General features: G+C 37.4%; 1 protein-coding gene across 8 annotated transcripts in view; it reads left to right on the top strand.

Moving 5' to 3' along the window:
• LOC140205826 (MAP kinase-interacting serine/threonine-protein kinase 1-like) overlaps nucleotides 1-17852 on the top strand; it is an 83796-nt gene that overhangs the window by 16543 nt on the left and 49401 nt on the right. For 3 of the 8 annotated variants that reach the window (XM_072273573.1, XM_072273567.1, XM_072273568.1), the window contains 5 exons: nucleotides 4939-5050; nucleotides 6149-6250; nucleotides 8616-8713; nucleotides 10601-10680; nucleotides 12818-12891. In XM_072273573.1, the coding sequence (XP_072129674.1) occupies nucleotides 5023-5050; nucleotides 6149-6250; nucleotides 8616-8713; nucleotides 10601-10680; nucleotides 12818-12891 (382 nt within the window). In that variant the 5' untranslated portion in view covers nucleotides 4939-5022. Of the gene's footprint in view, nucleotides 1-3278; nucleotides 3297-4938; nucleotides 5051-6148; nucleotides 6251-8615; nucleotides 8714-10600; nucleotides 10681-12817; nucleotides 12892-17852 lie in introns of those variants that run through there. The other 5 variants (XM_072273572.1, XM_072273571.1, XM_072273569.1 and 2 more) reach the window with 4 other exon arrangements.

Raw genomic sequence — 17852 nt, forward strand, 5'->3', positions numbered from 1 at the left:
CGTCCCAGAGTCCTGAGAGAGGTTGCTGAAGAGATAACTGATGCATTGGTCATGATCTTTCAAGAATCATTTGATTCTGGCATAGTCCTGGAGGACTGGAAGATTGCAAATGTCACTTCACTCTTTTAAGAAGGGAGGAAGGCAAGGAAAGTAAATTATAGGCCAGTTAGCCTAATTTCAGTGGTTGGGAAAGTGTTGGTCTATTATGAAGGATGAGGTTTCAGAGTACTTGGAGACTAATAAAATGTCAAACTCAGCATGGTTTCTGTGAAGGGAAATCTTGCCTGACAATACTGTTAGAGTTGTTCGAGGAAGTAACAAGCAGGGTGGACAAAGGAGAGGCAGTGGAAGTCATTTACTTGGATTTTCAGAAGGCATTTGATAAGGTGCCACGTATGAGGCTGCTTAATAAGATAAAATCCTATAGTGTTACAGAAAAAAATCCTGGCATGGGTAGAGGAATGGCTGACAGGCAGGAGGCAACGAGTGGGAATAAAGGGAAACAACAGCAATTCTGCAGATGCTGGAAATTCAAGCAACACACATCAAAGTTGCTGGTGAATGCAGCAGGCCAGGCAGCATCTGTAGGAAGAGGTGCAGTCGACGTTTCAGGCCGAGACCCTTCGTCAGGACTAACTGGATAACCAGTTGTTCACCAGCAACTTTGATGGGAATAAAGGGAGCCTTTTTTGGTTGGCTGCCAGTGACTAGTGGTATTCCTCAGGGGCAGTATTGGGACTGCTACTTTTCACATTGTTTGACAACGATTGGGATAATGGAATTGATGTCTTTGTGGCAAAATTTGCGGACGATACGAAGATACGTGGCGGGATAGGTAGTGCTGAGGAAACAATACGATTGTAGCAGCACTTGGACAAATTGGAAGAATGGGCAAAAAAGTGCCAAATGGAATACAGTGAGAAATGTACGATAATGCATTTTGGTAAAAGGAACAATAGTGCAGACTATTATCTAAATGGGGAGACGGTTCAAACATCAGAAGTGCAGAGGGACTTGGGAGTCCTTTTGCAAGACCCCCAGGAGGTTAATTTACAGGTTGAGTCTGTGGTAAAGAAGGCAAATGTAATGTTGGCATTTATTTCAAGATGAATAGAATATAAAAGCAAGGAGATAATGATGAGGCTCTATAAGACACGAGTCAGGCTGCATTTGGAGTACTACCAACAGTTGTGGGCCCCATATCTCAGAAAGAAAGTGTTGCCATTAGAGAGTGTGTGGAGGAGGTTCACAAGGATGATTCTGAGAATGAAGGTATGAACATATGAGTGGAATTTAAAAGAAATGTGTGGGGATCTCATTGAAACCTACCGAATATTGAAAGGACCAGATAGGATGGATGTGGAGAGGAGAGGATGTTTCCTATGAGGGGTATATCTAAAACTAGAGGGCACAGCCTCAGAACTGAGGGGCGACCGTTTAGAAGAGGTAAGGAGGAATTTTTTTTTTTAGTCGGAGAGTAGCAAATCTGTGGAATGATCTGCCACAGACTGTGGTGGAGGCCAAGTCTGTGGGTATGTTTAAGGTGGAAGTTGATAGTTTCCTGATTGGTCAGGGCATCAAAGGATATAGTGGGAAAGCAGGTGTATGGGGTTGAGTGGGATCCAGGATCAGCCATGATAGAATGGCAGAGCAGACTCGATGGGCTGATTGGCCTAATTCTGCCGCTATATCTTGTGGTTTTATGGATATCTTTCCTGTAGGTATGTGACCAAAGCTGCACACAATTTTGTTAGATCCTTGCGACTGATGCAAGCTAGTTAGTGAGTTTTTGAATGTTTGGTTTCAACTGGGTTAAAGATAATCAAAGATCACCTCTTTCCACAATGCCAAGACGGTTAAGAGCTTTTGTTAGCAGGCGAAAGAGCTTAACTAAAACCACATTCAACTAGGTAAGAGGTGGGAAATCCAATTTAAAAACAACTTTGTTTTTGCCGAGAGCTGTGGAAAGAGCTAAGCTGCTTTGCTGCATTATTTGCAATATCCATCCTATTTTCCCATTGATTTCATTCAGGGTTCCAATTAATGTATATATATTCATTTTTTATATATATTTTAGTAATATTTCATTAAAACTGTAAATTATCATGGTCCATTCAGAAACTCCTGTGGTCCCCAGTTATGCTTTTTCACTTGCGGCCCCTCTAAAATCTTGCATGCCGCCCCCCCCCCCCCCCGGGGGGGTGGGGCATATGGCTCACATTGAGAAACCACTGGATTAGATCACAAAGTGAATTAAAAACGGAAAATGCTGGAAATACTCAGCAAGTCAGGCAATATCTGTGGAAAGAAATGGTAAATGTGTGATTATGAGGAAGCGTCCTGAACCTGATGTATTAAACCTGGGTGCACAGCAGCATAGCAGTTATCGGGGTGTTATTAGCGCTCGGGGCATTGGAATTTGGAGTTCAATTCTGGTGTCCTCTGTACGTCCTCCCGTGGAATGTGTGGGTTTTCTCTGGGCCCTCCAGTTTCATCCCACAGGCCAAAGATGTATCGGGTAGGTAAATTGGTAATTAGGCTAAGGTTAAATCAGAATTGTTGGGGGTTGCTGGGCGGTGCGGCTCACAGGCTGGAAGGGCCTATTCCATTCTGTATCTGTTTTTAAAAAAAGTTTGAAAAAAGTTGCTGTTTTCACAGATTCCACCTGACTTGCTGAACACTTCCATCAATTTCTGTTTTTATTTCAGACTCCCTGCATCTGCAATTTTTGAATGTTTCATGTTGTCTTGACTTAGTTATTAGAAAATATCAAAACTAAAGGAGATGTGTAAATTAATAATAATGTAACAGCATTTATTCATAAAACAACATAAAAAGCTTTTCCTCCTTGCAGCTAGTCTGCCACTTGCTTCATTTCCATAATGTGATTAGTAAGAGAAGTAGTTAAGGGCGAAGTATTTGGGAAGACCGGTTGAAATTTTACATCCTATTGTTGAATAATTTAATGAATCCATGTATCTTTTTTTAAAAAAAAGCCTTTGTGTTTAATATTGTTTGAAACTGATATAATAGGAGTTATTAACTTCTATTGTTCCTAAATTAGGCTTTGGCTATGTTGATCTTAAACCCTATTAAATTGTTTCCTTGACCCATGCGATAATAAAGCTTTATGAATTTTGGGAAAGGTCTCTTTAACTTGGTTATGATGGTTGTGTCATCAAATAATCCTCTCTGTGTAAATTCCCACCTAAGGTTACACTGCCTTCAAATCCTGATTGCAGCATGTGCTGAAGCATTTGTGCAAGGGGAAGAAGAAAAGAAATAAGTATAGCAATGTACTGCAACTTTAAACTTAAAATAGTTTGCTTTTAAATTTACCAATTGACACCAATATTCATATTGTATGAAGGGAAGTTCAAGTTTTCATTCCTATTCAAATCTATAGTACTTAAATTCATTGGAATTGCGTGTGAAGATATGGCTGCCACATTTTTAATAGCTTAATTTGTATTAAGCCCAGTGAGTGTTTTCAGTGAACAGGAGGCTTTCCACTTGCTGAACTCCATTCTGGACCATTGGGTCAAGTTGCCTGTTAATGAGCGTGTTTATTCCTACAACATTATTGATGTCACTGTTTGGTGGAAGGGACGGTGTAGTATAACGCATGGGAACGTTGGAACTCTAGACCCAAGCATACAAAATGAAAGAGCAAGAGATTTTGCTGCCTCTTGTTGCCAGCCAGCACCCAAATCCTCAGTAACAACATTCTTTAATTTGCTTAAAAAAAGAGGATGAAAAAGCAACCACAGAAAAAATAATTCAACACACTATGGTAGTGTAGTAGTGCTGGAGTAGTAGATTACCTGACTATTGGGTATTACTGCTAATACTCAAACAGATGTCTATTTCACTTTTCTATATGTTTCACAGAAGCAGGGTCTAAGGATATTTTAATTCATCCTTGAATAGAGACCAAATTTGTTCCTTTCCTACACCACTTTCCTTCACCATCGTTGACCTCTATCTTTGGTCTCTCTGTTCCAAGTAAGCCTTCAAAAAGCACCACCACCTTACTGGACATGTTACAATCATGTTGAATTCAACAATTTCAGATAATCTTTTTCCAGTTTATATACAAGGCATTTTAATGAAAGGTCATTATTCTTGCAATGTTTTTTTCTTCTTAGATGCTACCTGTTGTTTCTAGCGCTTTCTATTATTTTGTGTTTTTCAGCAACAGTCTCTCAGTCCAACAATTGTTTTTGAAACAAATCACCTTTTACCACCTTCAGCCAACACCAGTGGCAACATTAATGTATTTCAATGTATACCTATCATGGACTTTGCTGCCTCTTTACCATTTAATTCATATTAAATTTCTATCTATCTATGTTTCTAATGGAAAAAGTCGTCGATCTAAAATGTTAACATCCTCTATAGGAGTTGTTTGACCTACTGTATGTTTCCATTATCTTCTCTTTCTTTCGTGAGATGATTCCTGGAAAGAAGGTTTGCCTGATAAAGAGAAAATTAGTAAAATAGGTTTTTCACTGGAATTTCAAGATGAGAGGTGACTGGAATAAGACATTCCGAATGCTGAGACGAATTGGCAGGTTAGATTGTACAGCATGAGAAAACATTCTGGAAGTAATCTCAAGTTAAAGCATTGGCTGTTTAAAGATGAGGTGTTTGTTTTCACATATGACTGTAAATTGTTGAAATTCTGATTCTTATGAGGCTCAGGATGGTCAGCCTGAGCCTCATAAGAGTATAATTAAGGTTGATGGTGACAGAAATCCAGGTATAAAAAGACTGGGTAGGAAGAAGTACCTAAGAAACAGGATCAGATACTGAAATAAATGATGAGCACTGTCAGCAGTGATATATTTTCAATTTTTACTTCCTTGTGTTGTTATAGCACTTAGCAGTATGATGTAGTATTTTATGTTTAAGTAATTGATGGATACTTTGTTTCAGAGTTCGTAATCTATCCCGATCACTGTAAATGATTTTAAGAATAGCAGATGCTCTAATCATCACACAACCAACTGTCCTGATGTAATGATCCAGAATTGTCAGAGAAAATCAGGTATCAAAAACATAAGTTACTTATTTTCCCATTTGATAGCAATTTTTACAATTGAACTGAAGAAAAGTGTGGCATATGCTGGAAATTAGAAGTACAACCAAAACCTTCTGGGGGCATTTGTTGGGTCACGTAGCATCCATGGAAAGGACAGAGTGAACTTTAATATTCTAATACAAGATGCACATAGAAGCAGGTGTGTAGAATTAAATCTGACAGCATTATGAGAAAACAGCCTGCAGATAAATGGGTAGGTAGCAGGAGGTTGATGTTAATAAGTTATTGTTACATTGTACAGCATGGATACAAGATGCTTGGCCTATCATGTCTGTACCTGACCAATTCTTCTCTACGTCATCCTCCATGCTAGGGGCAGTTTTTACAGTGATCTGTTAATCAACATATCTGCAGATCTTTGGGATATGGGAAGAAACTGGAGCAGCAGGGAAAACTCCATATAAACAGCACTGGAAGTCAGGATTGACCTCGGGTTGTGGGTGCTGTCAGACAGCAGCTCTTCCACCAATGTCTCTGTGCCATCCCATAAGAGAGCTAATATTTTGTTGAAAATTTTGTGGGCAGCCACTTTTCCCAGGCTTTGGAAAATAGTGGTTACAGCAAAATGAAAGTAAATACCTTTGGAACACACCTGTCTAAGCTCCCCTATCATCTGTTCCCTCATCCTTCTCTCCTGAACGAAGGTTTTTCCACATATTTGAGGTGAAAATAAACACCCAGGTTTAATAAAAGATTGTTTTAATGAAGCTGTTTCTCAATACTGCAGTGAAATATGTCATGGAATTTTTCTACGGTTTGGGTTATTATTTGTTTCTGTGCCTCCAACCTGCCACCTCACTGCCAAGGTCTTGTAAGTGCTATGAACTCTAGTTCTGAACTGTGTTCCCAATGTTTTTTCCCCCCACCATCTGATTTGCTTCCTTGCCTCATCCTCTAGTTGGTCCATCCTTCGATGATGCTCCACCCTGCATTTGATCCCCCAATATTTTGCCTGTCCCTCCATTAAACCTTGTCTCTTTTAAACATATGCACCATGTTTATTGTCTGTTTACAAATACTCTTCTGTATTTTGGATTGTAATAGAAATGATGTCAAGCCAACCAGTCAATATTGTTGATAGTGGCAAGCGCAACAAGAAGAAGAAAAAAGCCAGAGCATTGGACAGCTTTACTGGGAAGTTTGAAGGTTATTGACTTTAATGGCTTATAAAATTTTTTTCAGTAGAGAATGTATCACATGCCTGGACATTTGAACACGCAAAAATTTGGTTGGAAATTTATGAGGATGAGACATCTTCTATGCAGCTATTGACAACCGTGCATCATTCTTTTAGATGCTGCTGGAGAAACTGGCTTGCATTACATTGTGTGCCATTCATTCTGCATTCTCCTAACAGCAAGGTTAATCACGGTATAAATTTAAAATCTCCAGGAATAGTTCCCAGTCTAACCCGCCCCAGGAAGCAGGAGCTCATTTATTTATTTATCTACCACAAGTATTCACAACACTTTATTCTACAGACTGCCCACCACCCCACAGCCATGCCCCTCCTCTGTTTTCTCATGAGGTCCTGACTTAATGACCTTATGCCTCACCTCCCCTAGACCCAGACCCACTTATTGTGTACCCATTGTGCAAGACTGAAAATGTCCAAGGTCTATTCAGTGGATCCAAGTCTTTGACCTCGGATGCTATTGAATCTGTAAATAGCAGGTTTGTTATGGTTATGTTGTATTATGTAATGGTTGTGCAGTTGACTGGTTTTATACTGGGTCACTGCACATCCCTCAGCAATGCTCCATATTATTGTTGAAGTCTGCCATCTGGAAATGTCTGGATGTTTGAAGAGTGTTCTAATGTCATGTTACTGTAATGAAAATTGCTGTTTTAACTTGGATATACTGTCAGCTAGAAGAAAATAGGATTTGTTGTCAAATTCCAATGTTTACTGTCCAACAGCTGACTTGATAAGTCAGGGTTTCTTTTTGAAGCAATTCTTATCACTGCACATAGTTTAGTGATGTCCTTGATGCATTGGATATTCTGTGTTGTAAATAATTTTTAAAGATAATAAATAAATACCTTATTTTACCTTTGTGATAATACACTGGCCATTCAATTTCAACTTGATTTGTTTTACTTCCTTACCACTTCTGGTCTCGACTGAGAACCAAGAGCATTTTTGACAGGATATGAAATAGTATAGGGATCTTGAAATCTAAATAGATTACTCTCATCAGATATCTAACTTAGAGAAAATTTGGTAAATTGGCTAAACATTGTTAATCCGTTGTTGTAATCACCTTGTTACTCAGTTAATTTTTTTTTACAACGATTGAGCTCTAGAAGGAAAACATTGGATGAAACCCTTTGTCCATGAAATACGTTACCTTTTAAATTTTCCAGAAGTCATTTACTTTTACCTAAGTACATAATCATTTGCCGATGTCAACATCGCAAAAGTAATATTATAATAGAGACATTTGAATATCCTTGATATAGATTCTTCCTGATTTCTAATTTTGAATGTTGTTTCATCTTCTTGTAAGCAACTACCTGCTGCCCTATGTCATTGATTTTCTTGTACAAACGTTTGTAGATATTATTCCATGGTTCCAATCCAGATCAATTACATACTCCAAAAAGTTTTCAAATTTCAGAGGTTTCCACCTCCATTTAATTTTAAGTAAACAATTCTGAGTCATAAGGCATTTAAGGAATATTGGATCTGGTTTTCTGTTGTCTCTGACACTTTCCATTTTATTAAATACTGGTAATTCAAGAAAATTTGAAACAAAGTCAGAATAAAATTACTTGAATCCCATACAATTGTTATGAGATTTTTGTTTAATTACACTCTTCTCACTCACTTCTCTTCACAGCTGCCAGGCTGTGGCAATATAAAACCACAAATAACCACCATAGCATTTCAGACTGTTTTAGATTTCAGATGTCTTCTGAGTGTCTCTGAAAGATTATAGCTTTAACAAAGTTAATGAATAAGGTAATTTTGCCATTAGTTTCTAACATGTTTAGTTAGAAAGAGCAGTCTTCCATCAACCTTTCATTGTGCTACTAAAGCTGTTAGTATAATTGCATGCACGAAAAAGCCGATTAGTAAATGTAATTTTTTTTTTGAGAAATCCAGACTTATAGTGAATGCATTATATCAGTGTTTGATCTAAGCTATGCCTTAATTTCCAATTGCTTGTGTATATTCAGATTAATTATTTTTGTCCATCAAGCATTCTGAGAAATACATCGTTTATGTTAACAACCAGCACAACCCAAGGATGTGCTGAAGGCAGCCGGAAGTGTCATCACACATTCGGACGCCAACATTGCATGTCCACAATATTCAGCAGAGCAACACAGAACACAACGAAATGAAACAAAACATGACAAGCAGCAAAACAAGTCTTTTCCTTGTTATACTTTACATTCTGACATTATTTGCATTGTTTCAGCATGATTTCCTTGTTAATGAATTGCAAATATTATAACTGCTCTGAAAATAATTGTTTACTTAATCTTTCAAATGTATTGAAAGACTTGTACAGGCTGTCTGATGAACTATTAGGAGAAGGAACTTATGCAAAAGTCCAAGGCTGTGTTAATCTGCACACTGGAAGAGAATGCGCTGTTAAGGTAAGTTGAATTGTTTAATATGGTTGCTTTTGAAGTATGTCATATGTTGGAATTGGACTGTACTGAGCAGTTGTTAATTATTTTAAATACATTATTTATGAATCAATGGAAGATTTATAACCTTACATTATCATTTGTTGGTCTTATCCTGGAGTTTTATTGTAACATTAGGCCTGATTCAAAAGGGTCATGATACTGAATTAATTTCTGAGGAAATTCAGAGCAAGGAAAAAAAAATGGAAACAGCACGAAGTGGCTAATAGAGTTAATTGAGTTCAAGGATACAGATTCTGCTTGCTTGATGAGTTGTATGAAGAGAATAAGGATAAACATTTAAAACAGATATAATTGGAAAGTTGGATTAAATTATTTCAGAGTTTACTTTTTGAAAGATAACACTTTTTTTCTTTCTTCTCTACAATGCGCCTACTATATTTTATCTGGGATACATATCAAACTTAAATATGGTAGTATAATGATTAAATTACTGCAGATGCGATAACTTGTGATTCAGAAATTTGAATTCAAAAGCCACCATGGGAGCTGAGGGATTTACATTTTGTTAATTGTATGAATCTAAATTTTTAAATTTTTTTATTATAAATCTAAAAGATTTATTAAGGTATTCAAAGGAAGAAAGTTTGCCAGGCTCACCCAGTCTGGCTTTTCGATGACATAAATTCTTAAGTGTCCACTGAAATTCTGTTTAAAGGTACCCTGCAAATGCTAACTATCAGTGATGCCCACCACATGTAAATAAAAGTGCTTTCAAAGTTGCCAAGTCCATGAGCATACTAACAAGCTTCTTGGAATGGTGATCTCGCAAAAAAAATCTTAGGCTTTTACGTGGTTTGTGGCCTTCTCGGTATGGCTCTCTCCCACAGTACTGTAGAAATTTAGAATCCTCTGTGTAAAAGATCAATTCTACATTTCTGATCAGGCCTGTGCAGTATGTTAATCCTCTGTCCCTCAAGCCTATCTGTATCATCTTTGCATTTGATTTTATTATTCGATTGCCATGTTGATGTAATGAATATAATCATTACAAACAAAATTCCATTCAGGTGAAACATGTTGAACAGTTGGAAACTCACAAGTTAATAATACTAACTTTATTGATCCCCAGTGGGAAGTCATTTTGTTACATCAGCAACATTTAAAAATACACTTAGCAATAATAAATATAATAATATTAACTAATAAAGTACAGAATAATATACACTAATAATTTACAATGTGAACTACTGTGCAATAATGTACGAAGTAATAAAACAGAGACTATTGCACTCTGTGTGTTCTCTTGTTGCACAGAGATGAACTGTTGTATATGCTTATTGCATTTTGTAGGAAAGATTTTTTTGTAATGATCCTTGTAACAGCAGAGCTGAATGAGCCTGTTCTAAAGGGTGCTCCACTGTTTATTCAGTAGGTCATGGAGAGGATGTTCCTCATTGTCCATAATGGATAACAGTTTCTTTAGTGGCCTCCTCCCTACCACTAACTCAAAAGAGTCCAGGTTGTAGCCAAGGGTGGATCCATCCTTTTTAATGAGTTTATTTAGTCTGTTTTTAGTTGAGCATCTGTTATACGTAGGTTTATTCGGAAGTTTAGATCTCTCACTAGCAGAACACAGAGTTTGGTGGCCTTACAGTTACACCAGTAGCTATTGTGTCTTTAGCTATTGTGATTTCCTTAAGCTTGTATCTGCCGATGTCATCTAGGCATGGGAATTATGACTTCTGATGAATTCATAATATCTTACTGTGATGGGGATATTCAATATCTAGGAGGATTAATCCTGTTCCAACATGAAGCAATCCAAAGCAGTACATATGTTTCTTTTACAATGCTTGGAACAGTTCAAAGCACACTGTGTATTCCTTGCAGGTCATTGAGAAGAAGTCCGATCTGAGCCGAAGTAGGGTGTTCCGTGAAGTTGAGACTTTATATCAATGTCAGGGAAACCAGTAAGTTTCAAGTCCATCTACAGGAGCACTACAAAAGGCCTGATTTACAACCTTGACATTTGTAATGACAATCTTATGAAATATGAGAAGATAGTTTGGTTTTAGATAATGTTGTTAAAAGTTAAGAAAACAAATTGGGAATTAAGGACCATTTTAAATGTGTGACCTGTTAATAATGGTTTGCCATGGGAATGGATGATGGGCCTCTGCTATTTTGTTAGTGCAGGTGAGATTGCTGATCGATGAAAGCAAAAAAATTAACATGCCACTACGGATTGAAAAATGATTCAAGCTCTCAGGTTGAAAGGTGAATAACTATTAGCAAGCTGAAAACAAGGAAGACTGTCAATAGTATTTAGGAACAAATGAAATGTCATCAAAGTAAGTTTCTGAAAATGATTGGCTTGTGAGAGATTCTGACAGCCTGAGGCTGGAGAGTGTAGAGTTCAGCAGGTGGCAACTTTAGTTCCAGGATAAGCAGTTTTGGCTCCAGTATAAGCAATTTAGGAGAAATTTCTTCACTTACTTTTGAATCTTTGGAATCTTCTACCCCTGGAGTTTCTGATTGTTTAGTCAGTGAAGGAACAGTCAAGGCTGAACTTGATGCTTTTCTTGTATACGAAAGGAATATGGGTATAATAGTTATATGTACAACAGATTTAGGTTGGATACAGTACAAAGAACCATACTTATCAACAACAGTCTGTTCCTCAAATCCTCAGAGTCTTGTCTTTTGAGTGACTATGGCATATGTCTCTTTTCCTCCTGCTGTGCCCTGTTGGCAATTTTTTTCCCCTTGTTTTCCAATTGTATTCCCATCTCCATGATCCTTTGGATATTTCAACCCATCCTTAGTTGTAACTTGATCAATATTTTGGCCTTAATCTTTTCACATCCTGTCCTTTGTAGGCATGAGCCCAGTAGATATTTTCTACAGTAATATAGGTGTTCTATCCCAGCATATCTGTTCTAGCTGACAACAGTCAGAAGTTAGTGGCCTGATTCCATAAACTGCAAGTTCTAGAAAATTATTTTGTAGGACATTCCGTGTAGTGAATACTATTTTTGACTTATTTGATTATGTATTTTGCTGTTGAACTTAAGGGACCACATCTCTGTAAGTATACAAAGCATCTGGGAGTGTGGTGGCACTGTGCTAGCTGCCAAACCATTTGGATTTCTGATCTGTGGGATAGTGGATTACTGGAGTTTTACTTATTCATTACTTTAATGTTAACAATCTTTACATCTTTCATTGCTGCAACAGTATCACAATGTTAAGGTACACTGGCAACCATGGGTGTTTAGGGTTAAATAATTTTACTGTATTTACTTAAGCTACCTCTTATAAACATACAGTTGCATTGGAGAGATGTGGAGGGGATTGGAAAGTTTTTTGGTAAATTGGGAGGCTGAGGGAAACTATGGCAATGTATAAAGTTACTATATGTGGAGCCTAGATAGAATAAATAAAGTCGCATTTCTTTTAGCAAAGGGGCAAAATCCCTTTTGTACATGAATTTAAAATTAAAGCATTGGCTGCTCAGCACTGTAACTTCAGGAACACTTTTCTGTTTCCAATAATGTTATTTTTGATTTGACAATTATTGTAATGGTATAACGACATTTCCCTTTGTTTAATTATTAGTGCTCTATACTACTGTTACAACTTGATATTGTAAAATTTATATTTTAAATTTTAAGCATTACTATAATATGAAGTGTACACTGATAACATGACTGCCTATGCCTTTCCATGTGGCATTGCAGACTGCTAATGGCGATTAGCTAATGGGTCACAGGATCAGTCTTTAGCTTGTCCTATCTTAAGACCTTCAACTTTCCAAGTCACTCTGATATTTGAAAGCTGTTGAAAAACTAAATAGTTAAAATTACTTCAAAAATAGTTTTTAGTTGAAAGCACATGCAGCTACATGATTATTTAAAACCATAAATGGAAATAAAGGGATAAAAGAAAATCTGACCTAAGCTGCATTTTTTTAAAACCGAATGAGACCTTGCTAGATTCACCTGCTGTGGCAGAGTGAAACTAGGGGCTGGGCACATGGGAGTGATTTTCTTTTTCCTTCTATACTAAGGTCTTTTGGAATTTAAATTTATTTCCCACTTTTTATAGGAATATTTTAGAGCTGTTCGAATTTTTTGAGGATGAAGCACATTTTTACCTGGTGTTTGAAAAGATGCGTGGAGGTAGGTCAGTTACTTTTCCAGGAAAATAGTGTACAGTGAAATGTTATTACTTGGATAAATTAATAGATCTCACAGTAGGGCAAAAGCTGATGTGTACCATTTGCTCAACTTTATGTTTGTGGACCTTCTTGGTAGGAAAGGTTAAACACAAAGTAGTGTTTGATGATTTTTACTAGAGGAATGGAGAGAGCCATTCTTTTTTGCCTTTATTCCATTTATTTGTTTCATGGATATTGAGGTTGCAAGGCAATATTGAAAGAACAGTAAGAAATGTTCTTATTGACCAATGCCTTTCCTTGGGGGAAAAACCATAAAACTTCCTTGTATTCTTTCCACACTGTGCTTTAAAATATTTGTATTTGTAGGCTTTCATGATACTTCTGTCACAACAGGGAGTAGCTCACAGTGTGGAAGATGTGGTCTGACCAGCTTTTTGTATGTCTACAGCATAACTGTAGCATAACTTGTAACTTTTTGTGTTACAGTCCTTCAGATCAGAATTTCATTAGCCATTTTGATGATTTTCTGTATCTATTTCATTTTAATAATAAAGGTACATTATCTTTTTAGGCCCCACCTCTATTTTTATCATTTGGAGAATATTTTAGTCTATCATTGGACTCCATTTTGCACGGTTTCGCTCTTTTGCTTAATAACCATAATTTACTGTTTCTTTATTCACATGCTGCTGGCCCTTAATAAATCTGGTTGAATATTTGTAGCTGTGACGCTGATTCCTATAGGACACCGTTTATCATCTCATGTCAATTGGAAAACCTATTTGTAATCCATTGACAATCTACTGACCGCTTTTTTAACTGCATCTTCAACGTATGTTGATAAGACATGATCTGTTATTTTCAAACTTGACCAACTAAACGTTTTCTGTCATTTTGTCCTCAACAGTAAACTGATACAGATTTAATAATTTTTATAATAATTTTCAGGCCCACACCCCCAGCTCTCCCCCATGAGCATGTTGCCATGAACGGTAGCAGATAGATAAACAGCTTACAAGAGAAGAGGGAGCTGCAATAACTTATTCAGCTGTAATAATTTACTATGTGAGTGCTAAGGACAAGGCTGAAGTATTTCCAACCATGCTCAGCTAGAAAGGCTGCTCCTTCTTTGCTTCAGGCTACGATCTCCACCAATACAAAAGCAGTCTTAGCCAAATTAGTTGTCTCATTGAGACATCTGGAAATGAATGAATACAGCAAGGTCTATGGGGCCTGACACTTATATAAAAATCAGAATTGAGTTCATTATCATATGTACAAGTGCTTATGTGTGCAAGTGAAACTTACAGCAATGTCATTGACACTTGGCATATAAGCAGCATTCACAAGAAAAACATAAATTAACATTTTTACTAGAACATGATTAGAACCAACAAAAATTCCATTTTAGTGCAAACTCATTAAACTGGTCATAGTATTGCTGAACTCTCGTGATTAGGATTGTGCTGGCTGATTCAAGAACCAGATGTTTCTAAATACTAAAAATCTCCATTCAGAACTTTGCCTAGGCCAAAGAATACCAGTACAGTTGAAACAGTGGCATCTATAATTAATTGCCCACTTAGGTTTGTGAGTGAGAAGAAAGGACAAATCCTTCCAATTTATTTAATTATTGCCAGATCAATCTAGATTAAACATCAAAAAAGTGATCAAAAAAATCAATAAACTAGCCAGCAATACCTCACTATTTAAGAAAGAAGGGAGAAAGGAAAGTAAGGACTCCCAGAGCAGATAGCTTAATGCCAGTAGCATAGAAAATGGCAAGCTTTATGATGAAGTATATGATAACAGGAGAGTGGGAAATCAACAGAATTTGGCAAAGTCAGCATAAATTTATGGAAGCAAAATAGTAATTGACAAATTGACTTGAATTATTTGAGGATTTAACTAATAGAACAGATGAGAGAAAACCAGTAGATTTGACAAAGTTGCTTTTTTTTAAAAAGGCCTTTAGTAATGTCCCTAGTAAAAGGTTATTCTACAAGATTAAAGTACATGAGTTTGAGGCTGGTATTTTAGCCTGTAATGAAAATTTGGTTGAAAGACTGGTATAAATAGTTCTTCATTGTGTTGCTAGACAGTAATAGGGGAATGGCAGGGATTAATGCTTTGGCTTCAGCTAGGCACAATATTAGTAATTTGAAGGAACCAAATATACTTCCAAGTTTGCTAATTATGCAAAACTAGATGGGATTGTGTGTAATGAACAAGACGCAACAAGACTTTAAAGTGATACAGATGAGTTGAATGATTGGGCAAGTACATAACAGTGTGGTCTCTGATAGATAAATGTTATGTGAAAGGAGAAGTGCAGAGAATAGTACTTAAGTGATATTTTAGGAAATGTTAACACCACACAAAGAGACAGGTGCCATTATACACCACTCATTGAAAGTAAACTTCCAGGTTACAGAAGCATTTAATAAAGCAAATGGTATGTTGGCATTCATTACAATAGCTTTTGAGTACAGGAGGATATTTCCCCTGGCTTGGGTATTCGAAATAGGGTCTTGTAGAATAAGACATTGAGGAGTAAGCTGAAGAGAAAACTCTTCATGCAGAGGATGGTGAGTCCATATAATTCTCTACCATAGAGGGATGTAGAGATCAAGTTGCTTAATAAATGTAATGAAAGGATAGATTGTTAGAAATCCAAAGTATTAGGTGGTATGGGGGAAGGGTGCAGATGCTGTATGAAGATGAGAGAAATGGCTATAACCCAATTGAATGAGAGAGCAGCACTGAATATCCTATTCTCTCATTCAAATTCAATGAGAGAGCAGCACTACTTGGCCTACTACCACTGAATGTTCTGTTCACTGAAGCCCACTTTGGGCTGTGCTATGACTCTTGGAGAAGAATTCCAGAGGTGAAATAAAAGTGACTGCCTTTGATATCAAGGTAGAATTTCAGACTCTGATATCATGAAACTCTGGTAAAATTGTAGACAATAGGCATTATGGGGGAAAACTGTCCAATGCTTGGGGTTATACTTTGCACAAAATGAGGGTAATTTAGGTTGTTGGAAGTCTATCATCCCAGACCTTGGACACTTCTTCAATCACCTTGGGAAGTCTCAGAAATGGGATTCTTTGTTGATTGAATATTGTCCAATTTTAATAGTAAATTCTCAGCAAATGAATTAAGCCACACTTGCAGGGAGCAAGACCAAGAGTGCATTGAGGCATGGGCTTATAAGCAAAGTTAGTGGCACAGAAGTGTCAGTAACCATTTCCAACAAGAATCCTTGAAACTTAGTGCTATTACCAGCACTGAGTCCTCTACCTTCAGCTTCCATGGATACACCATTACTAGGAATGTGACTGGATCAGACACACAAATACGGTGGCTATCAGAGATTCATCTTTTGACAACCCAAGGCACTTGCACCGTTATTTAAAACACCAATTAAGGACATGATTAAATACTCTACACATGCCTGGATGACTAATACTGAAAACACTCAAGGAACTCGGAGTTTTCCAGGTTAAGAAAAGCTCACTTAACTGGTATTTTGTAAGTTTGTTTCTTCCACCACTGACTTGCAGTGGTTGTAGTATGTATCACCTACAAATTAAACTTCTGCTACTTCCATAAGACGATCTTGAGAGAACCAACCAACCAACCCTGTAACCAAGAGAAAATGAAAGGAACCCAAGATGATGAAGGCTTCAGAGATGAGGGAATACCGCCATCTGCTGGTTCCATTCCCAGGTTGCACACCATCCTAACTTACAAATGTGTCATTCTTTCAACATTATTGATGAACTCATTACCAAACAGTATGGTGGAAATGCCTTCACCAAAAAGACTGCAGAGGTTAAGATAGTAGCTCTTCACTGCAATCTTGGCAATAAGAGATGTGCAGTAAAGGCTGATCTTGTTTTTCCACCTGTCACCTTGAAGCCTCTTTTGAAATCTCTTTAAATCTGGGCTCTCTAGTACTTGACCCATCTATTAGGCCATAAGGTATAGGAGCAGATTTAGGCCATTTGGCCCATCAAGTCTTCTCTGCCATTTCATCATGGCTGATCCAATCTTCTTCTCAACCTTAATTTCCTGCCTTCTCTCCATATCCCTTCATGCCTTGACCAATCAAGAATCTATCAACCTCTGCCTTAAATATACATAAAGACTTGGCCTCCACAGCTGCCTGTGACAACGAATTCCACAGATTTACCTCACTCCAGCTAAGGAAATTCCTCCTCATCTCCATCCTAAAAGGACGCCCCTCAATTCTGAGGCTGTGTTGTCTGGTTTTAGACTCTCCCATCATAGGAAACATCCTCTCCGCATACACTCTCTCAAGGCCTTTCACTATTCAATTGGTTTCAATGAGGTCACCCCTCCTTTTTCTGAATTTTAATGAATACAGGTCCAGAGCCTTCAAGCACTCTTCATATGACAAGTCATTCAATCCTGGAATCATTTTTGTGAACCTCCTTTGAACTGTCTCCAGTTTCAGCCCATCCTTTCAAAGATAAGGGGGCCGAAACTACTCACAATACTCCAAGTGATGCCCCACCAGTGCTTTATAAAGTTTCAACATTACATCCTTGCTTTTAGATTTTGGTCTTCTTGAAATGAATGCTAACGTTGCATTTGCCGCCTTCTCCACAGACTCAAGTTGCAAATTAACCTTTAGGGAATCCTGCACAAGAACTCCCAGGTCCCTTTGCAGCTTAGTTTTCTTGTATTTTCTCCCGTTGTTTCTTCCAGACATTTATGACCATACACTTCCCAACACTGTATTCCATCTGCCATTTCTTTGCCCATTCTCCTAATCTGTCCGTCCTTCTGTAGCCTCTCTACTTCCCCAATCCACCAATCTTTGTACCACCTATAAACTTTGCAACAAAACCATTAATTCCATCATCCAAATTATTGACATGTAGTGTAAAAAGAATCGATCCCAACACAGACCCCTGTGGGACACCACTA

The sequence above is a fragment of the Mobula birostris genome, chromosome 12, assembly GCF_030028105.1.
Source record: "Mobula birostris isolate sMobBir1 chromosome 12, sMobBir1.hap1, whole genome shotgun sequence".
NCBI lineage: Eukaryota > Metazoa > Chordata > Chondrichthyes > Myliobatiformes > Myliobatidae > Mobula > Mobula birostris.